Genomic DNA, 24022 nt, shown 5'->3' on the forward strand with positions numbered 1-24022 from the left:
AAGTATGAACTGTATTTAAAAGTACTTTGGCGGTGGATGATTTTGCCGCAGGCTTATTGACTTAAGAGTTTTTCATTAAAAAAGTCTTGTAGGCTGTAGTATGGTTTCTCCCTCAACAAGTTTTTCAGGGCTGTACGAATGGCCGTTTCCCCTTGGTTCTTGATTGACGTAGGCAAGTGGTTGTAAATCTTCAGGGCAAGCGTTGGGAAAGAGTTTTTGGTTTTAGACAGCCGGCAGAACGGTATGTCCAGGTCGGAGCGATGTCTTGTACCATGGCTATGAACAGTATTTCTTGTAGGGAATTTATGTAGGTTTGCCTTCACATGGTCGGCTGACAAAAAAATGTAATGACTGACAATAGTTAAAATACCGGTGCTGACAAACAGAGGTTTGCAATGGTCATTTCTTTTACTAGAAGTTAAAATACGTACTGCTTTCTTCTGCAATTTGAGAATTTCAAGACATGATGGTGCATGGCCCCAGAGAAGGAGACCATAGCTTAAAATACTATGGATATATTCAATAGTAATAGTAAGTAACGTACATTTATTTATTTTATAGATAATTATAATTCCCAATCTTTTTTCTCCAAGGTTAATTAGGCCTATTTTCAGTATATTCAGCCTAAGTAAGTTTGTTAGATTAAAGATGCAGTGTGTTCAGATTAAACTTATTTAAGTATTTTTAATTACAATGGCCCTTGTCTTTTACATACAGAAGAGGTATTTGTCCCCGTGCACAGTGATTTGGTGTAATTCCTTTTGTGTATAATGAATTTTTGCGGTGGTTTCAAGCAATTTAGTCCTAAGTAGGCCTAGGCCTAGTTAATCTTAAGCAGTCAATTCCTCCCAGAAAATCAGGTCATTGTTCTTTATTCTTAATCTTAGCTGCCTAGTTAATTTTTAATAGTGAAATTTACACCCCTTTTGTTTTTTTTTTTTTACACAATTTGCTAGATTTAGTACAGTGATTGCTAGAACAATTTAGGTTGAATTAGGCAATGGGTGGGTTGACCGCAAGATGTAATAAGTTTTACTGATTTGATTCAGTACCTGAGTAAAGCATGCGATACATAAAAGGTAGTAACAATTTACTATCATTACTCAGGACAATCACCCCCCCCCCCCCCCACTCAATTCACACAAACATTGATATAGATTAATTGTTACTGGCAGTCCTCTTTCATGATCTAGCGCTTTGTTTTTTACAGTTAGGCCTACTGGATTATTAAGCCTGCCTTAATTAATAAATTTTCATAAATTAGTTTGCATTGTTTATAAATTAGTCACAGTGTTTGCATTATTCTTAGTTACAGCCACAGTAGCCTAAGTAATTTTTTTTTCCGCAGTTAGTAGTTGTACAGAATTTTCTTTTTTGCGATATGCTAGAGCGTACTTGTTGATGAGTAATACAGTAGGCTAATTAGATTTATAAGTTTATTGTTTAACTTTGTTATCGGTTAGGCCTATTATTTAATGTGCTATATACATAAGTTTGGCTTTCCCCACATGGTTGAAAATTCCCACGACTAATTATTTTGCATTTTTCACCCCATTAGTATTATATTAATTCCCCTCCCCGCACATCAACACATCATAACCCCCCCCCCCTCCCGCACCACCCCCCGCACTAGGTGAGTGTTTTAACCAAAATATTCCATGGAGATTACGTTTATTATAAATATACACCTCCCCGCACATCAACACATCATATTGTATTGTGGTATTGGGGTTCATGAGAGTACTTGGTTTCCCCCCCTAGATTAACAACAACAATTTGTGTAACTGTAAGGACAGTAATATGATGACAATTTTGGGCAACAATCTTTAGATTGTTGTTTGTTTTTAAACAAAATAATATAGGACTGGATCAAAATGTTTTCTTTTTTTAGCGTTCGAGTTACAACTCTTAATTTTTTCAGTGTTTTACCAATGGAGCTGAAATAGGACCGCATCGGAATGACCATCCTTATCAATTTGTGGTAAGTTACCTAAAGGTTTAAGTCATTCAAAACAATAAAACTGTTTTTAAAGCAAAAGGGCCAAACATTGATATTCCTATTTTACGATGGTCAACAAATTTATTATCTAGCCTTTAGGAAGATAAATTAGTTATTTCAAAAACTGATATAGGCCTCTTAATACCCCCTTCCCGTCCTGCTCATCATCAGTTGATTCTGTTTTATCACCAAGATTAGCTGTGTTCATATAAAGTGATGTAGCCTATGTTGTTGTTTCAGTTTGCTTACCTTCTGTTCATTACGTTTATACTTAGTAACTTTAAAGTTTTTGCTTGATCCTGAGTTAAACCCGATTGTCCAATTTTCTGCATTTCTAAATTAGCCTAATCCCCAATCAACTCTGTAAATCAAAGTTCTACTGTAATAAAAAACCACACTGAATGAATAAATTTAACTTATGACACATCATAATGTAGCCTATATACTTAAACTATTAGAAGGTAAAATGCATTTGTTTTCCACATGTTCTATTAACATCCTGTAATTATTTAATGCATGGCCTATTATACATTATTTTTGCGATGTAGGTGTGAAAAATTAACTTATTTTTCACACCTACTTAACCTTACTTCCTATATGTGTATAATATAATTCTTATGTAATACAAATGAAATAATTAACTATTATCGCTAATGATCAATAACCATCACAATTGATAAAAATTGTATGTAACATATTTCATACAACGGACATTATTGTTGTAAATATAGTAATGGTTATCAAATGAAAAACTTTGAATGAAAAACATTTCAGAACTGTACTCAAATTGGTTAATGAGACATTTAGTGATTGCACTTAGTGTTTTCAAGTAAGTATGAATGAATATGGTGTTTTTTTCAGGACTCAGTGGCTTTGGATGTCTTCGGAGACCGCTCTGGGTGGTCTGCTCTCGAAGAACTAAACTTGCTGAATGCCATTGAACACTACAGTTTTGGCAATTGGAAAGACATTGCCCAGCACATTGGCACTAGAAACGCAGATGGTATGTAAAACATTTTTCTATCTATTTTTCCTCTAAAGCATCTTATTTACTCCTGATTTTGTTTATTACTATTTAACGTATAGAGTCTTGAGTCCGTAGTTCTTGGATTTTCCTAATCTTCTGGAAAATTGACGGATATTTCAGATAGGTCCTGGCTGTCTCCAAAAGACCCATCTGTTTTTTTGTATGATAAGGTGCTGTAGACATTTCATAGACTAGGCCTATAGGTAGACCTACTAGTGAATTTGTTTGTTGTATTCAATAAATTCACTGAAACATGATAGTTGATAAAACAATTTTGTTTTTCCAAATTTTGTTCTGTTGCATTCTTTGCAATAGGTACTTGTGGGTCATTTTCAAATTGAGGGATACAATGAAAACAACAACAAAAAATTAATATTTATTTAATGGGCTGTGTTGAAATGACTAGTAAATATGATTTACATTCACATTTTGGCACCAGCTGAGCTTAATTATAAAATTTTATATTTTTTAACTATTTTTTTGTCCCTTAGTACAAGAAAAAACTCAGTTTCGTAACTCACATAAATGACCTAAAAATTCCAATATTATAAAAAATTGATCCAAAGGAATTACGTTTGTCAAGATGTAAAATACAAGTAAAGATTAGGATGCATAATAATTCTTTTAACACCAACATATTTACTTATATTGCAAATAATCGGATTAAAATGAAAAAATTGCAGATTAAAATAACCTTTTTAACCTAAAACCAATTGTATTTGTACTGAGAATTATTTTTAATCAGACTATTATAACCAATAAAATGGTAATATTAACCATATTTTGTTCAAAAGGTCGTTTTTACTTTAAAAATAAATATTTTGTAACCGTAACAAAACTGATTAAGAGTAACGAAACTGATGAGGAGTAACGATAATGACTACTTACGTAACTTAACTGATGATCCAGGCATAGGCCTAGATTGGCTGTTGTATAGACAAAACAGCCAATTCTCAAATGAAACGCTTTTAAGGAAAATAACCTTAAAACTGGTGACCCAACAATTGCTATTGAAATACACTCTTGCCATTGTCGATAATTCTAAAAATATACAAAAACATGGAAAAAACATAAAAAACTGTCTTATTGTTGCACATTAATGTCTTGATCGAACTTGCAATAGAAACGGTCCCCTTTAATTACAAGTGTAGGAGGACTGAGAACTGATAGGCCTATTATGTCCGTAAAGTGGACATAAGAAATGTCATTTTCATCTGTTTTGAATAACCTGGTTGCATTTCCGGCCCTTTTTAGGAAAGTCACCTCAACTTCGCCATTATCTTCGAGAGATGATGAACAGACGGCAGCATCACGGTAGGCAATGTTTTTTTTTTTATTCTTCACATTAACTTAACAATTATGAAAATCCCAGCTTGGATATCCTCAGGATCTGAAATTAAATACCTCTTGTACTAATCTAATGCTATACAATTCTATACGTCATGAAAATAAACTATGTTTCAGTTCATAAGCACATTGTATTTTAGTAATACTGTAGGCCTACAATAATGTAAGGAAGTGTTTAGGGAGTAAACTTTGGAGAAGTAGATTAAAACGTTTAAAAATAGATAGCCTAATTTACTCACAGATTCTCAGAGCAAATGTGTGGTGTCAAGTGTTGAGGGTGATCCATCAGTGTTAGAGTTAGATTCCTGTTTAGATGGTAGTTTTCCTTTAATTTTAAACTGATTCATTCTGACAATGACCTTATACCTGCTAAATTAAGTAACTTAGATAATTCTTTGCACAAAAAAAATTCAATGGCTCAAAATAACGAACTAAAAGGTTTATGTTATCAATATTTTTATTCAACAAACTGTGATTTAATAATGCATTACAATTGTCAAGGATTAAATTTAACAAAAATTTCAGCTCTCAATTTATTTTTATCTGAGGCCAATTTGAATATTAAAGCCATATCTTTTAATGAACATTGGTTAGATCATAATTCAGCCTCTCTGTTAAATACAATCAATAATTTTAAATTTGCTAGTTCTTATATAAGAGAAAGTGGCTGTAGGGGCGGATCTTGCATATTAGTGGGTAAGAACTGTAAATATGTATCAATACCACAGTTTTCCAATTTAAATGAAGACTTTATTTTTGAATGTTCTGCTATTGAACTTGTGGATTTTAATTCTATTTTAATTTCTATTTATACAATTTCAACATAAGTAAACAGTTTTTAGATATACTTGAAAATCTATTTCTGATAATACAGAATTTTTTTTAAATACTGTTTTTGTAACTGGAGATTTTAACATAGACATTTTAATGAATGACACATACACAAGTAGATTTTAAGAAATTGTCGAATGTAATGGTTTTTGTTTTCAATTTGAGGAGCCAACTAGAATAACAAATACTTCATTTACTTCTTTAGATAATTTTATCACACCCAAAACGTTTAGTTGCTATTACAGGTCAAACACTAAGTTAGGTCTTTCTGATCACAATGCTATATTTATAAACCTCCCTAAGCTAACCAAGTGTAAAACCATCAAGAATACTTCTCGTTCTTTTAAGAAAAGAATCATCTCTGATAGAAATACAGATGAATTTTGCAAATATCTACATAGCACTAATAATAATTTTGTATTTAACCTCGCTTTAAACCCCAATGAAAATTAAAATAGTTTTTTGAGAAATTTTCAGGGTGTCCACATTCTGGAAAGTCAGGGATAGTCATGGAAAGTCATAGAAAAAAAATATGGTCATTGAAAGTCATGGAAAAAGGCAAAAAGTCATGGAAAGTCATGGAAATCCCCAATGATGGATGGATTTCAGGGGACCTTTCAATGCTCTAGTCGGCCGTAACCGCGACTATTGTAGCATTTTTCCGAATTTTTCAGAAATGTACGACAATTTCAATTTATACAGTTGTCTTAGTTTATGGGTTTTGAGTTTGTATTAGTCCATTGTTGTACCTATTGTACTCCATTGTTATCTGTTAATACATATTTCAATATTTTCTGTGAAATAACTTGTCTAGGCAGTATTATTCGTGTGTGTACGGTAATTTTTGAATTAAGTTCGTGAGTCATGGAAATCAATGGTCATGGATAGTCATGGAAAGTCAGGGAAATTGATGACAAAATTTCTGTGGACACCCTGAATTTTGTATTATCTTTCAATCATATATTTCCTGTTAAATCACTAAAAAAGAATGCTAAAACTAATAAATCTACTTTGAATTGGGTGACCCAAGGTATAAGAATTTCCAGTAAGAGGAAACGAGAATTGCCCTTGGAAGCCAAGTTTAGTAAAAACCATGAGTTTTTATCCTATATAAAGCAATATAAAAAAAATATTTAATAAATTTATAAAAAATTCAAAAATTCTCTCAAATAATAACCTAATTAGAAAATCTGAAAACAAGTCTAAGGCAGCTTGGCAAATTGTTAACAATGAACTGGGCTTAAACCGTACTCAAAGAAACAAAATTATTTTAAAAGATGATACAAACCAAACCACTGTTGATAATCCTGATGATGTAGCTAAGCTTTTTAACAGTTTTTTTTTTCTGTAATACAGTTTAGTTATTAATCTGAATGTAAAAAAGGCTTCTGTCAATGGTGTTCATTCGTCTGTAAAATCATACTGCAGTGATGGTAGGGTTACATTGTGCAATCTTAGCCTCATTAATAAAGATGAAATAAAAAAGATCCTTCTTTCTCCAAAGAACAAAATTTCAGTAGGCTTGGACGAAAATTAAATTGATCAAATCTGCTACTGACATTATCTCCGAACCCTTATCTCTTATTATAAATCAGTGTTTAAAGAATGGTATTTTTCCGGATTGACTCAAGTACTCCCAAATTTCTCCCATTTTTAAGAAAGGTTCAAAATCAGATATTAATAACTACCTTCCAGTATCAGTAAGTAATTTTTCTAAAATATTTGAAAAGGTAATAAGCTGTAGACTAGTTAATTATTTTGAAGTAATAATTTATTTTACAATAAACAATTTGGTTTCCGAAAAAACTTAAGCACAGTTTCTGCTCTCACTCAGTTTGTTAATGAGATTTCAGAGGCCTTGGACAGGTCTCTGGCCACAGCAGGTGTTTTCTGTGACCTGTCTAAGGCTTTTGTTGACTGTGTGGATCACTCACTCCTGTTGTTGAAACTTAATGATTATGTGATTGGGGGAAGTTGTTTTTCTTGAATACAATCTTACCTTTCTGAAAGAAAACAAAGAAACTCTAATTTTAGAAGATAACAACAAACATTATTCACCATGGGGAATTATATCCACAGGTGTTCCCTAAGGCTCAGTATTGGGCCCACTTTTTCTTTCTTATTTACATTAATGATCTTTCAAAAACTATTAATAAAGAACTAATTCTTTTTGCCGATGACACTACTGCTTTGATCAAAAATAAAATACAACTGAAATGTTTTCTTCTCTGCAAAGTGTGGTAAAGGATATGGAGCAATGGTTTTTAGAAAATGGGTTAAAACTTAATGTTGAAAAAACAAATATTATAAAATTTTCTACTAGACACTAAAATATGGAAAACTGTTCTTTTAATTTAGTTGAAGCTTATAAATTCTTAGGGGTTTACGTAGATGACGTTAAATGGGATTCACATTTGAATTATTTACATAACAAAATTAGGTCGATATCATCTTTATTCATACATTTAAGGGACTGTGTTTCTATTGAGACACTTAAAGTAGTTTATCATGCATATGTGGAGTCTGTGTTAAGATATGGGGTCATGATATGGGGTAACTTTATGGGGTCATGCTACTGGTATTAAAACTTTATTCAGGTTACAAAAACGTGTTATTCGCATTATCACCAACTCTCATCCGCGCAGTTCTTGTAAGAAAAATTTTCAAAATTTAAGAATTCAGACATTAACGGGGTTGTATATTCTAGAATTATTAAATTACATACATTCAGTTAAAAATGAGCTACCAGAAACAATACATTTTAATCACAGGTATGAAACCCGAAATAAAAATATATTTAGACTCCCCAGACACCGTTTGATCCTTTATGAAAAATCTCCATTGTATGCTGGGCTGAGATTGTACAATGTGCTTCCGCCATGCTATAAGTCATTAAGCAAAACCAAATTTAAAGAGACAATAGATAATTTACTTATTGACAAGGCTTTTTACTTGATTGAAGATTTTTACAGAACTACAATTTAGAAATTTTTTTAATTTTCATTTTAAGTATTTAATTTTAAGATAAGTTTTAATGTTAAATCTCTTATGTATGGATTTAATTTTGACAATGCATCTATTCTAAATGTTATGACATGTATGGAATGTTTTGTGCAAATAAAGTATGTCTATAATAATAATAAGTAATAATAAATAATAATAAAGTAGGCCTATGTCTATAATAAGTATGTCTCTTTGAAGACTTCGACTGTTTAAATTCTCTTCTCTGTTCTCAAAATTGTATTCATCGTGTATGCCATCGTCATTGACATTAAGATTTTCATTAACACTTTTATCTTCCGACGAATAAATATCTGAAACTTTTAGCTTCTTCTTCACAGTCAGGTTTGATTTTGTTCTAGAGTCAGATTCAATTTCGGTGCATTTTATTTCCATTAGGTTAAAGTGTCGACATTTTTGGTCGGCAGCACAATCAAAACAAGAAAGTCTCCTCCCATACATAGCTGCACTACCACACGTAATCTGTCTTATGCTCATTATCCCTTTGGACTTCTGGGATGTTTTTAGGGAGCAATTCTTTTGCATTTTCAATGGCTGTATATGGTATTTCAATTAGACGAGTTTTACTCTTTTTGCCTAATGCGGCTACGATATCAGCTGCACAAGTAATGTCTTTGCCATGTTTAAATTCCAAGTCTGAAGTTCTATTCAATGAGCCCCCCACGACGTCCATGCCTGGCTCCCTTACCATGACCTGGCTCACTGAAGTTCCAAGTAATGATGGTATCAGGAAATAAAGTATTGCTTTCTTCAAAGATCGGTTTCATGTGCTCCCAAATAGCATGGGCGTGGTGGTCTAGGTTATAAGATAAAGTACAAAACGTGTATGTGATTGTTTCCCCTAGAGAATAGTGATACCTCAACCCAGTGTGCAGAGATACGTGTCGTTTTGAAGCTCCAAAATGTCTCACACGAGTAAACGTGGTATAAGATACCTTAGGCCCATATTCATTCACAAATTTGGTGTATAAATTTTTCATTGAATCTAAGAGAATGTGTCATTGTTTTTTGCAATTTCCTTTTTTTACTTGGTCCTTTTTGCCAGGACACATCTTAGATACTAAATCGTCCTCAAAAAATTGTTGTATTATCTTAGCGTCCTTTACCTTTACAGTGGTATAAGTTTTCCGGGAGTACTTAACATCTACCGTGTCTGTAGTGCTGTATTTGTTGTATTTATAAGGTAGAATCTGTTTTAAGCTGTTTTGTAATCTATATTTTCTAATGATTTTTGTGCAAATCACTTGGCATATTAATTGTCTTTCTTTCGTTTTCGGGCTTACAGACTTTAGTTGTGATTAAATTTCCTTCTCCAATGCAAACCCATGGAACAGTTGCCTTTTTACAGGTGAGGATACATTATCCTAGATATTTGTGACAGAGACAGAGGCCCACATTCCTGGAGTTCATCCTCAGATTGGGGTGGTGTATTTTCTGTGGCTTTTTTAGCGTCTTCTTCTTGTCACGGTACTTCTTCGAATCTTCTTTCCATTTCTTCCTTCTCTCCTTTTGCTCTTTTGCACTTAGATCAGTAATCAATTTTACTTTCCTCTCGTTCTTTCTTTTCTGATACCTCTCCCTAGCTTTCTTCCTATACTCTTCTTTTTTCTCGTCAGTCATGCTGTCTCTATATTTTTGCTATCGAGCAGCGGAAAGTTAGTTTTACCCATCATAATTGTCAGATTTGGTTTTTGTGGCTTTCTTTTTTTTTGCATATTGATCGGCTCTGAAAACAAAAAAAGTTGAGTTTGTATCCAATATGGCGGATCCAAGATGGCGGCCAAAAATTAATCCCATTCAAAATGAAGTACTTACTACTCTACAATGATCTGACGTGGTCCGGAGTTTATATCTCACGAAATGTAGAAAAAAGTAAGGGGGAACTCATTTAAAACTCACCCTGTATAATAAGTTACTAGTACAGCAAGTAAACTAAAGTAAATAACTCAACTGGGTCACAGCAAAAATGCAAGTTTTAACAAACAAAATGACAAGGAACATACCTTACATTGTGAGTCAGCATGACAAAACTAATAGATGAAATAACAAAATGTATATAAATATGATGGCAATACGATAACGTTGCAATTCTGTGAGGCATGTTTCATCCCCACTTTTTTGGGCTGTATAAATAATCAAATGCTGAACTAAGCGATTTGTAAAAATGGTCGTGTGCCATTGCCAAAACCAGCGATTTATATCTGATCTGTTGGTTATGGATGGTGAAATGAAAATGAAAAATCCTTTATTTTTTCAGGCAAAGTTAGGGCCACATGGCCCTTTCTTACACTTAACCTGACATTAAAAATATAACATAAATAATGTAACATAGGGATAACTTAATCTAATTAAACATAAAATATTTAACAATTCAAGTACCTACATATCTAAAAAAAACATAAAAATTTAACAAATAGAAAAACACATTCACACACTCTCGCATACACGCATCAGCAAACGCGCAAGGTAACAGTAGCCCTAGGACACGCCAGCCGAGACCATCTTCTCAAAATAGAGCTTTTTCAGTGCCGCCACAAACTGGGAACGTTTTTCAAGGGTCTTAATGCGTAGGGGTAGGCCGTTCCACAGACGACAAGCGGTAACAACAAAAGCCCTGCCATAAGCTGTGGTCACATGATGAGGTATCCGCAATGTAATCGAAGAATAACGAGACATTCGTGAACTACCCTGAGACACAAATTTAAAATCGGATTTGAAATATTTTGGGGAGCCTGTTTTCAAAATTGAAAAAACCAATGACAAAATTTTAATGAATCTTTGATCATTTAATTTCAGGATGTGTGCCTCAAGGTAGTATGGCGTGATATGCTCCATACGTCGCAGACCATAGACAAATCTCAAACAATAATTCTGTGACCGCTGGAGCATACCCGCCTGAGTCGCAGTCAAGTCATTGATCAATGAGTTGCAGTAACTGAAGTGGGGTAGTACAAGTGATTTGATCAAATGTAGTTTAGTGTGTTGTGGTAAAAAATTCTGTAATCTTTTCAATGAATGTATGGAGGCAAAAACCTTTTTTCGTGTGTCCGTAACTGCTATGTCCCAAGTAAGTGAAGAGTTGAAAGATATACCAAGATTCTTGACATTGTCGTAGTATGGAAGTGCTTTGCCATTAACTGTGATTGGGTTTATGGAGTCTAAGTCAATTGAAGGTCGAAGTCGAGAATGGCTAATGACAATCGGTTTCGTCTTTTCGTGATTTAGTCTCAGTCCATGATTCTCAGTCCAAGTAACAATTCGGTTGACATCTTCATTGATCCTTCTGACACAGTCGTTTTCGTTGTTTGCAGTAAAATGGTCATAGATTTGTAAGTCGTCAGCGTACATGTGGTGTTTACAGTTGACCAAGGTGATGGTGCTGTTGATGGACGGGGGTTTTATGAAAGTCAGAATCATGAACTTAAGTGGTGGTGTATTTCAAGAAATGATTGGTCAGGCTAATCTAACTGAGGGCTTAGGGAGCGCTGGATCTGTTTAATTTAAAAGGAAAAAGGCTTTACCCTGAGGCTGATGCTGTAAACACCCTAAGTCAGCTTTTGATGAACTGTGTTTAACTAATTAAGACCAATCACAACTTGAAACCACTACCTAACATTATCAGAGCTGCTTTGATAAATGTATAAATTAATAATACCTTACAATTGAATACTGAATTCCCGACTATGATAATTTTTTGAACTAGTGAATTACTTGGGTTAGCTAGCAGGAGAGAACTATTGATCAATTCAATAATGCTATTTCTATAACATTTTCCAAGTACATGCCGGATCCCCTTTAGGGAAAACCGACGTTAAAACCCCAAAACTACATCCGAAAACCCCTGGTTTCTTCCGGGCAACCCCTGACTGAAACTGAACAATTCCATATTCATGAAATCAGCCCTATTTAATAACGTGACCCTACTCTTAGACTTAGGTAATTATAAAAAAAAACAGGTAATGCTCTTAGTTTGAAGATTGGAACACATCTGGGGCGTGGTAGGTTAGATTTGTGTCCTTTTCGTTCCTGGAAAAATCCAGCTAGAAGTTTTGAAGACTGACATTTGTTGTAGCCAGGCCGAAAGAGATTTTGGCCCTTACCTTTTTTCTTGTGCGCTGGGGATATATATGAAATGGTGACGCACACGTCACATACAGTAAATGATTTTAGTGTTGGTGTCTAAACCACCGATCTGGCGATCTATACAAATGATCTAGTGCTAGCATCTTAATCAGTGATTTGTACAAAAGAATGCTGGCATCTAATCCAGCGACTGTGTCGTCCTTCAAGTATAAAAGAAGCCTTAATGACTTTATACTAGCATTATATTGAGTTTTAACCTCCTGATCGCATTTAAATACTAAATAATTAATGTAAATACCTGCATTTATACAATCAATGTGTTGCTAAATTGCAACCGGTTTCGTTACCCTAAATTGGAACCCTAAATGTTTGTGTAGGTGTGCGTGTTAAATGTATTTATTTATTATGAATTGACGACCTTCGAATGAAGCAAGTAGACGTCTGTACTGGCCCGACGATGGTTTGTGAGTCATAACCGGTTGCAATTTAGCAACACATTGTTTACTATCAACTTTTGTTTTTTGTGACAGAGGCCCGAGAAGAGTACATTAACAGGTTTCTGGAAGGAAGCATTGGGCAGGCTACATGGCCAACAGTGCAACACCTCAGGCCTGTACTGAGGGACTTGGTGGGGGAGGATGATGGTCCTCTGGCAGGCACCGTAGTGTCCAACCTGCCCCCGCTTGACATCCGCGCTCAGGAAGCTCAGCAGCTAGACTACTACCCACTCAGAGACGACTTTGAAATCGTAAGTTGGAGGTACTGAATACTAACATTCAAGTTGTTAAACATGTTTTGGTGGGATAAAATATCATACACTTCAGTCAAAAGTTTTTTGGGCCGGTTTATGAGGTAAATTGGAGCATGCCTCGCTAGCAATAAAAAACGCCTGTGTTCGTGATCTGCCTCAACACTTTTGTTAGTTTGACTTCCCCCTCCACAATGCACAGCTTATCCACCAGCCATGTTGATGGCAATCACACCTCCTGACTACATATATTATAAGTTAATGTGTTTGTTTTAACCTAAATACTAAAATGGCATTGAAAACTATATAAAAGAGCAGGGTGTCTACCGGCCACTGAAGTCACGGAAAAGTCACTGGTTTTACTAGGGGGTTATGGAAGCCACTAAAAAATCACGAATTTCCATGTTATGATCCCTAAAGTCATGGAAAATATCGGTACTAAAATAAAGTTCTCCAAACATGTCTTTTGTTTTGCACCTTGCTGCAGGCAATTATTAAATTCATACTACAGAATCAGAGAGTGAACATATTTTGAGAGCCGACAACCAGCTCTGAATCGTTACGGCACAAAATCTATATATATAATACGCTAAGCTGATTTTTGTGAACAGAACTCCTCCCTTATTTTTGGACCGATTTTGATGATTAAAGTGTCAAAAGAATGGCCATGATCAATGGTTTTGCAAAGTGTTTTTATATTTTTGAAATCTTTATTAGATCGGGCTGGATCTTCCATCAAAGTTAAGTTTTCTCCCGTAAGATTAACATGGGGGAATCTAAATATTTAATTGGAAACTTTGTCTCCACTAATTTAAGAGAACGACTGGGCGTAGAAACTTGGTACAGGGGTCCCAAAAAAGGTCTTGGTCTGTAGATGAGTTATCAAGAGAAAAACTAAGTAAATTCCCCTAGGGCTCTGCCCCAGAAGCCTTTAAAAGATCCCTCCACAGATTTGTTTACATTTTGGCCATGTGGATAATACTTTTTAATGAAACAACTGTTAATTTTTAAATTGTATTTTAAATAACACACATTTATTGAGAGTTACTGAACTGTCCAAAGGAAGTATTTGCAATGTTATTTTCTTGAACTCTTAGAGAGCCGTTGAATGTTATTAGACTAACGAAAAAAGGATTGTGCATTTTTACTAGCACTACTCAGCAACAAAAACAATTAAATTTATCTCTAAAAAATATATTCTTAAAGTGCACTGAGCAGCAGCCTAAAAAATACTATGTAACTTCCTCATATAGTTACAAAATGCTCAAACTCGCAATGTGACATTTATGATTCAGCTTATATTTCTCCAACAGCTATTCATCTGCAGAAGAAGTTCAGTGTGCTATTATCGTGTCTAATAACGCCCAAACACAAAAACCTTGCCTAAAATGGTACCTATCTTGACAAATTATTTGCAGTGGCCTATATTATGGACCGTGGCCCACTGGGTTGGTAACATTATTGAAAGTAACACAATATTTTGGCTGTAAGAGTAAACACTATTTAAGCAGCTACTGTCATGACAGAAAGGTCATATTCCTTTTAAACTAGATCACATTATCCTTCATAAAATACGTTGATTAACAATGTATGTAAACGTCAATATTTACTTAACAGCCAATTTACAGTATGTTTTTCTCTTTGGAAACGCCACATTGCTATTTCATCTGCATTATTTGTTGCCAATGAAGCCACACGACCATATAAACGAGGAGGCCCCTAACCGTCGATTTCGACGGGTTTCACCTAGTATTGTATAACCAACTATCTCATGTTCAAGTAACCAAAAAGTATTGTCTTATCGGTACCAAAGACTGTGAGTTTTGACGTCGTCTCCCCTCCTGAAGTCACTGAAATTTAGTTTGATCAACTGGTAGACACCCTGAAAAGGACAGTTTTACTATCACTTTAGTATCATTAGGGAATTTTACATACTGAAAACACTCAAAATTAAGAGTTACCAGTTTCACAGGTGTTTCCTGTGGAACACCAGTACAAATTACACGTGCCATTCCACTCACCTTACCTCATGAGACAAATTAATTTGGCACTTGAACGTATTCCAGTCGTTTTTTCTCTAGTGTGGTTTCATGCTCCGTAATGAATTGCTCAAATCCACGGGTAACGCCCTCAAAAATAATCTTGCATCGTAAAGTGAGTGTGTTGCTGGTGTCTCAGAAGATAGTACAGTATCCCGATAATGTAAAACTTGATCCAATGCTCAATAAGCTTCAATTGACGGGCTAGGACCCGGAGACCACCCCTCTTACAATACAACACTTGATCCTACACACACTTGGTAAGCCATTGTTGCAATAAATGTGTCATCAGACACTGTCTGTAAAGTAGCGGGAGTTTGGATTCTTGTTACTGCAACCCTTACAGTGATAAATTCTTATATGTTTGTACAATACTGTCATTGAATTTAATCATATCATAGGACACCAGGCTCTCCCTGAGATTGTTTTTTCACATTAGTTCAGGCCAGGCCTAGAGGTCGCAACATTATCTCTTAGATAAAGTCTTATGGTGAATGGCAGGATTTTAACCCGGAACCTCGGGGACTGAAGTCCTGTACTCTACCACTAGACCTGCTTGCTCATCATTTGAATGTGTTGTAACTTTTATTTTACTTTTTGCAATACAGTTACGCCTAATTTATAGTTAAGAAGACAGGTAAGCCTTAGGCCTATGTTAGTCAGGCCTACATTATACACCTGTGTACAAAAGTTAATAAACTTAATAAAATTATGTTTTATATCCATTAATACGTGTAAAGTTGTGGGGTTTTAATTGACTTTAAATGTGAAAATATGAAATTGCTACTAAGCTCAGTATACTCGCTTGGCATAAGTGAGAATACTCAGGAACTGATTGAACTTACACCATTGTATGAGTTACTTAAATTTTATTTCATTATTTAGTCTAATGTATGTAACCCTTTAAAACACAATATATATATTTATATTTATAAATAAGCCAAATTACGTATTAACCAAAGGAGTTAAATATTTTTGGGGCCCCAGTATTAAAAGAGAATTAAACACATATATAAGTTTGAAAGTGATAGATATAATATAATTCTTAAACGACTCAATCTTAATTAATTAAACCCTTTTACATAAAAATATAGATATTCATAAAATGTTATTAATCTACATCTTTGCCATTTGGCCAAAGTCCAGTTCACAAAACTTAAAACACAATGCTAATATGAAATTCTGCAAATTAACACACTTTACAAACAAAGAATATTTACATTAGCAACCTACCAAAAAAATACACGTTTGAAAATAATATATAAAATGAGAACTAACTTATATAAAATACATTATTTTATAGGTTTAACCTTTAAGGCTAAATTCTTGTTGTTGTTATTTAGCAGGAAATTATATTTTTATTATTATTTATGATTTGATTCAATGATTATTTAGGTTTTAAATATTTAGGTTGAATTTGATTTATTTGTAATTATTTAACTTAGGCCCTTTTTATATGAATTAATTTTATCTTCTCTCTTCTAAATTTTGGTCCTGGAAGGTATAATTGAATTTTGGAACATACCGATGAGATGATCTTGAGGGCAGAAGATTCCTCCGAGGTGACGTCTCGTGATGTCCAGGCCTCCCCTTGTCTCCGTTGTCGGATGACTCGGTAATTGATCCTGGTCCTCGATGGCGGATGACGACCCCCTTGAACCTCTTCTCTCGGCGTGGGCTGAGTTGGTGAAGTAGTTTGGCCTAGGACATATTCAGGTGGCAGATTTTACCAATCCTGATATAATTTGGGGCCTGCTCGATCCGACCCCGTCCTAAGCCTCGCAAATCTTCTTCCAGACTCTCTACATCTTGCTCCTCATGTCCCTTCCTTTTTCCAGATGTCCCATCATTCTCATTAACCCCGCCTACAGTGTCCAATCATAGTTGATCCCTTTGGTGCTCAATGCTGTGATTGGCTGCCACTTTGATCAGCAGTTCACTGTAGACGTCAGGTTGTGCGTACATTGCCCGGGACCTTGAATATGACACTTGTAGACTCGTCGGTGCCATTCTACATGTCTCATTGTATTAGAAAATTGTAATATTTGATTTACTTTGGATTTATATAATTGTTTTAAATGGGCCTAATACGAATTTTAAAAAAATATGAGCGTGAATGAAATTTATGAATTTAATTAAAATTATAAATATGTTTACATACGACAGTGGGAAAATCTATAAGTTTACTTGTTAAGTTGTTTATCCTCATCTCAATTGATTATGATGAAATAATAATATCCTGAGCAAAATATAAGTAGGGTTTAGAAGAAAAATGTATTGTTTCAGGAGTATGACAACATGGCTGAAACTCTGGTGTCTGGCTTGACCTTGGTCAGTGGAGAAGATGATGATCTTGACATAGGTAAACCAAGACTATCTTCTTTGATTTTTTTAGTCCAGTTATTGAGCCATGGATAAAAAAACTCTAGCCTAAGTTACTCATTTTTCATTACTTCTAAGAGAGTAGGATGTTGAATGGCAACTACATTTTATTAATAATTTAAACTAGGTGGCGTTTGCAGAGGCATCCACAAAATTGAGCGGAGTCATCAAGGATTATATTATATTGTTTTGGTCATACTGCAGTAATACCAGTCGTTTTTAATGCATGCGTTGCGGGTCTAAAGTAGCACTTTTACTCTTTAGGAAGTAAAAATGGTTTTTATCCTCTATGGAGTAAAAATCACCTGTTGTCAGCTCAGTTGTAAATTTCTATTGTAAACAATTGCGTGTATCGAGATATGTATCGATTCGTGCTTCGTAATTATTTAAACCTACAGTCTACAGTTTCTTCCCATAGCGTTTTAGCATTGCAGATACATCCATTCCCACACTCAACACGCTCACCTTTACTACTTCCTTCACCACCCCCTACGTCGTGGACCTATTTCCCTCTCTTCCCATAGCATTTTAGGATTGCAGATACATTAATGTAATTGCCAAAGACAGTTCCCACACTCTGCATTGCAAGCCTTACTACTTCCTTCACCATTTCCTACGTCATAGACTTGTTTCCTTCCCTTCTCATGGCATTTTTGGATCAAAGATACATAAATCTAACTTCCACAGAAGGTTTTCACACTATGCTCATACTTTACTACTTTCTAAGCCATTTCCTACATCGTGGACCTGTTTTCATCACTTTCCATAGCAAGTTAGTATTTTAGATACGTTAATCTAATTGCCACAAACATTCCCCACACTCCGCACTGCTAGCCTTTACTACTTCTTTTACCATTTTCTATGGCGTGGGGATGCTTCCATCCCTTCTCATAGCATTTCAGCATTGCAGATACATTAATCTAACTGCTACAAACGGTTTCCAGTTCCCACACTCCACACTGCTCACCTTACTACTTCCTTCACTTCTTCTTACGTCGATGACCTGATTCCCTCTCTTCCCATAGAATTTTAAGATTGTAGATACCTTAATCTAATCGTCATAAACAGACCCCACACTCCGGACAGCTCACATTGACTACTGACTTCACCACTTCATACGTCTCGGACCTTATCTCTCCCTTCCCATAGCATTTTAGGATTGCAGATACCTTAATATAATCGTCATAAACAGTTCCCACACTCCGGAACGCTCGCCTTTACTACTTCCTTCACCACTTCCTACGTCACGGACCCATTTTCCTCCCTTCCCATAGCATTTTATGATTGCGGATACCTTAATCTAATCGACATAAACAGTATCCACACTCCAGACTGCTCACCTTTACTACTTCCGTCACCACTTCATACGTCGTGGACCTGTTTTCCTCCCTTCCCATCGAATTTTAGGAATGCAGATACCTTAATCTAATCATCATAAACAGTTTCCACACTCCAGACTGCTTGCCTTTACTACTTCCTTCACCACTTCCTACGTCGTGGACCTGTTTTCCACCCTTCCCATGGAATTTTAGGAATGCAGATACCTTAATCTAATCGTCATAAACTGTTCCCACACTCCGGAACGCTCGCCTTTACTACTTCCTTCACCACTTCCTACGTCACGGACCCATTTTCCTCCCTTCCCATAGAATTTTAGGAAAGCAGATACCTTAATCTAATCATCATAAACAGTTTCCACACTCCAGACTGCTTGCCTTTACCACTTCCTTCACCACTTCCTACGTCGCGGACCTGTTTCCCTCCCTTCCCATAGCATCATAGGATTGCAAATACCTTAATCTAATCGTTATAAACAGTTCCCACACTCCGGACTGCTCGCCTTTACTACTTCCTTCATAACTCCCTACGTCACGGACCCGTGTTCCACCCTTCCCATAGCATTTTATGATTGCAGATACCTTAATCTAATCGTCATAAACAGTTCCCACACTCCGGACAGCTCGCCTTGACTACTTCCTTCATCACTTCCTACGTTGCGGACCCGTTTTCCTCTCTTCCCATAGCATTATATGATTGCAGATACCTTAATCTAATCGTCATAAACAGTTCCCACACTCCGGACAGCTTGCCTTGACTACTTCCTTCATCACTTCCTACGTTGCGGACCCGTTTTCCTCTCTTCCAATAGCATTTTATGATTGCAGATACCTTAATCTAATCGTCATAAACAGTTCCCACACTCCGGACTGCTCGCCTTTACTACTTCCTTCACCACTTCCTACCTCACGGACCTGTTTCCCTACCTTCCCATAGCATCATAGGATTGCAAATACCTTAATATAATGGTCGTAAGCAGTTCCCACACTCCAGACGGCTCGCCTATACTACTTCCTTCATCACTTCCAACGTCACGGACCTGTTTCCCTCCCTTCCCATGGCATCATAGGATTGCAAATACCTTAATATAATGGTCATAAGCAGTTCCCAAACTCTGGACAGCTTGCCTTGACTACTTCCTTCATCACTTCCTACGTCGCGGACCCGTTTTCCTCCCTTCCCTTATAATTTTTGGAATGTAGATACCTCAATCTAATCGTCATAAACAGTTTCTACATTCCAGACTGCTCACCTTTAGTACTTACTTCACCACTTCCTACGTCGCGAACCCATTGTCCTCTCTTCCCATAGAATTTTAGGAATGCAGATACCTAAATCTAATCGTCATAAACAGTTTCCACACTCCAGACTGCTCACCTTTAGTAAATCCTTCAACACTTCACGGACCTCAAGCTAGTGTCGTCATTTGATTATATTTATGATTCCTACCGTTTCTGTTCTAATATCTGTGGAATAATGCTGTCAGCTATTTCTTTATCTACTGCATTCAAAAGTCAACAGCTGATCTTTGTTTATGTGTCTTTGTCTTTGTTTATGTGTCAAATACTGCTTCCATAAGGATTACATTGAAACTTTGAGACCCAGTGGGGCGGATTCCTGAGAGTTATTTTTAACGCCTTATAGATGTTGGCACTCACCGATATGGTCTTTATCACCATCCAAAATTTGAAAACGATTGATTCAGCCGTCTAGGAGGAGTTTGCGTATTACGAAATGCATAAAAGTCGACGTATAAGAGCTTCGCTCAACTATAACTTTATAGTCAAACAGGCTAGTCATGCTCTAAATCAGGGATTCTCAACCCTTTTTGCTCCACACCCCCATCCCCCACCCACCATATTAAGCTCATATTTCATATTTATACTCTATTTTCGATAGTCAATCTCATTAAATTTTTAATTTTTATATGGCTACAATCCCAAATTACTTTAATTTTAATTTTTTTTTATCTTTATTTATTATTTTTCTAGGAGCTCATGCCCTCCCTGAATTCTTTCATGACCCCAGCTTGAAAATCGCTGTTCTAAATATCAAAGGGTTTAAACCTATATTGTCTGTATTTTATGGCTATATATTGCATTTTAGATATCCCAACCATTTCATAATATTGAATTTTTTACTTTAGCACTGAAGCTGACACAAGTGGACATGTACACGATGCATCTGAGGGAACGGGAACGTCGACATAGAGTGCTAAGGGACTTCCAGCTTATTTCCAAGTTCTTCAGGAACAAAGAGAGAAAAAGAATCTCTAAAGATGAAAGGTACCCTTTACTTAATTTCTACAAGTACAGGAGTAAAATATGTGAACCTTGACCGATTCAGATGAAGTTTGGTACCAAATCAGAAATTTTTAGAGGAGCCACAATACTGTATACCGTATTGTTTTAGTTGAATTTGTAATATGATAGAAAATTACTCGTTATTGGGATTCCTAGCAGCCCTGAAACAAAGCCGGCCCTGAATTTTTGTAAAAATCCAACGATCCAAATGTGGTACGAAATGACTCAAATAATTAGAGTTCTACTGCATTTAGTTTCTCGCTGCTAGGCTACGATTACTATGGAAGCGTTTTTTAATGAAAACGACCAAAATTCTCGTCAAAACCTGGTGGTTACACTGAATGAATGTGTTTTCTGACGTTCTGATAGTCGTGTGCCACAATTCAAAATGGATGAACTATATTTTTTGATCCCGCTATTTAAGTTATTGTTTTTGAATAGTGCAAAAAAAGCATGTTAACCACATATTTGTTAGTACTGTTAGTAGAGACGAGAAAGGAGAGTTTGAAATGTTATTTAACAAGCAATATCTCTGTTGTGGTAATTTTTATCACTATCCATGGTGAAATAATCTTAATTCAGTGCACTAAATTAGCAGGCGCAAACAGTCGCATTAAAAAATTCAACTTGTTTGAACGCTCAAATGGTTCTGACGACTTCATGTCTATTCTGACATCCAAGTTTCTGCCACTGTAAACGCATATTAGATAACATGCGGTTGTTTGTTACAACCTCGTACGAAATTGTCAGAATCAAATTGTGTCAGTAAACACATCCATAGTAACCGTAGCCTAAACTTCAAATGTATTTCAGAGCTTTTAAGGAGAAACTGCTTCCTTTTTGCAAGTACCACACTTCTCAAGAGCATGAACAATTCATGGAGTATGCAATGGCTCAGCGCAAACTCTCCCGTCGGCTGGCGGAGCTGCTGCGCTATCGAAGATTCGGACTTAAACAATTTGAAGAGTTACCAACATTTGAGAAGGAGAGGATAATTAGACAGAGTTCTGCTAAACCTGTGAGTATGATGTTTTGGTACTATACTATATATTACTCAGGGGCCACAATTATACAGCTTGCGGTTAGTTAAATTTAGAGTTTCATTTATACTTTCCAATTCTCCAGTTTCCTTAGGAACAGTGTTTTTGCAGGGTTAAATTAAGTAGTAAATTGGTGGCAGGAATTGGAATCCCACAAAAGTATGAAAGCGGTGATCTTGCAGTTGATGAATCTTGTGTTTTAATGTGGTGAGATGTTTCTAGTGTATTTCAGTCAAATATTGTAATAAAAATGCCTTTTTTGAGGTTTTTATGGCGAGTAAAAAAGAGAATAAACTATAATAAAATACAAATTTCATCTGTACTAAAAATTAGTGTTACGAATAAAAATATTATCACTTTGATTTTAAAACGATTATCATTATCCGCAAAAATGCCCTGAAAGCCCCTTTTTTATTTTCCATGTCCTTGGAAATTGTTAGTCTTTTCTTTGAATCATATGTTCTAAAAACTTAAAAAGTTATATTTTCAATTTTTCATTTTTTTGTTACAGGAAAAAGGAGAGCTTTCACCATTGGGGTCTAAGAAAAAGGTAGGAATCTCAGCTTACTGAAAATCAAAGAGGGTTTATGGACAGTTTGCGACTTGTTAAATTACTCTATTTCCAATGTTGAATCAGATTTCTCATCTAAAAATGTTTTTGTTGCGTGTAATAGCCTAGCTTACCTTCCATTATTAGAGGTTGTTGTGTACAGTAGAACCTCTTTAATCAGAACCCCCTTAATCCGAACGTCCACTAATCCGAACGCCTCATTGCTGTACTTAATAAACAGTACAGTAGCTCTTTATTCTATTCTGTATTTATTGATATACACACCGTAATTGCACAAAGTTCTCAGGGGACAATTCTCAATTTCCATAACAATTTTACAGCTGTTCTTCTTCTTCATTTTACATACTAATATTTATTTTCTCAGTTGATCTTATTGATTTAAAAAATGTTATATGATATTTCTATAAATTGTATATGACCCTAGTCAATGAAATTCAAAATTGGACATTTTATTTCAATTGGTCATTAGACATAAATTTTTTCTGAGGTTGCACAGTGTACTCAAACACTTTGAAGGCAAGTGGTCCCAAATGTTTTGTGGATGTGACAGGAATTGAACCAAAATCCAAAATACTAACTACTAGGTGTGCCACCCTAATTTCATTGTAATTTTTTTTATTACTTTCTATAACTTAAATGACATGTTAGGAGCTGACTCACAACTAGTAGTTTGAATTTAATTTTTAAAATACAACTATATTTGTATAGAGGTCTCACAAATTGAGAGTGTCCATATGAGAGATATGTCCTTAAACCTTCTTTACCTTGATTTTGCTTCTTTAGAGAAAGAAGCACAAGAAGAAACTTCTCTTCTCGGCGAGGAAGATACACACTACAAAACGCCCTTTCTTCAGATTGGGCTACGGTTCTAGTCCCATATGACGCCGGAGGAAGAAGGCTCTTCCTCCAACATCCACTGAAGGTAAATATGATTTGTTCCCAACAATATACTGTAGACTCCTCTAGTTAGGCTTTGGATGATCTCATGGGGATAAGTCACATCGTCACAGGCGAAAGACCTTTGACACAATTCAATTTGCATGTTAAGTTTCCGGCCGTAGAAGTAAACAATTCAAGTTGAGGGTTGCTTCTTCACCCGGTTGGTTGAACTTTACCTACAGTAAAACAGTTGTGTTTTGATCTATGATTTTGTTCATATGTGTTTTTTTTTTTCAAATAAAGTTATTTGTTAATTTTAGCGAATTTCTCTTTAGGGAAGTAGGTTGCTTGGTAAGACGAAGACCCGGGACCGATATACTTTTTCATTATGATGGATGACCCTTGGGGACAAAA

At 35.4% G+C, this 24022-nt stretch overlaps 1 protein-coding gene across 2 annotated transcripts in view; it reads left to right on the plus strand.

Moving 5' to 3' along the window:
- The window catches only part of LOC128998786 (transcriptional adapter 2B-like), a 37950-nt gene that overhangs the window by 12809 nt on the left and 1119 nt on the right, over positions 1 to 24022 (plus strand). The window contains exons 3-11 of one of the 2 annotated variants that reach the window (XM_054425139.1): positions 1922 to 1981; positions 2861 to 3002; positions 4281 to 4340; positions 12839 to 13056; positions 17382 to 17457; positions 20962 to 21100; positions 21932 to 22136; positions 22670 to 22708; positions 23513 to 23651. In XM_054425139.1, coding sequence (XP_054281114.1) covers positions 1922 to 1981; positions 2861 to 3002; positions 4281 to 4340; positions 12839 to 13056; positions 17382 to 17457; positions 20962 to 21100; positions 21932 to 22136; positions 22670 to 22708; positions 23513 to 23611 — 1038 coding nt within the window. In that variant the 3' untranslated portion in view covers positions 23612 to 23651. The remainder of the gene's footprint in view (positions 1 to 1921; positions 1982 to 2860; positions 3003 to 4280; positions 4341 to 12838; positions 13057 to 17381; positions 17458 to 20961; positions 21101 to 21931; positions 22137 to 22669; positions 22709 to 23512; positions 23652 to 24022) is intronic. The other variant, XM_054425140.1, reaches the window with a different exon arrangement.

The sequence above is a fragment of the Macrosteles quadrilineatus genome, unplaced genomic scaffold (genome assembly GCF_028750875.1).
Source record: "Macrosteles quadrilineatus isolate MER2022 unplaced genomic scaffold, UCM_ALF_1.0 Scaffold_7__1_contigs__length_78375512, whole genome shotgun sequence".
NCBI lineage: Eukaryota > Metazoa > Arthropoda > Insecta > Hemiptera > Cicadellidae > Macrosteles > Macrosteles quadrilineatus.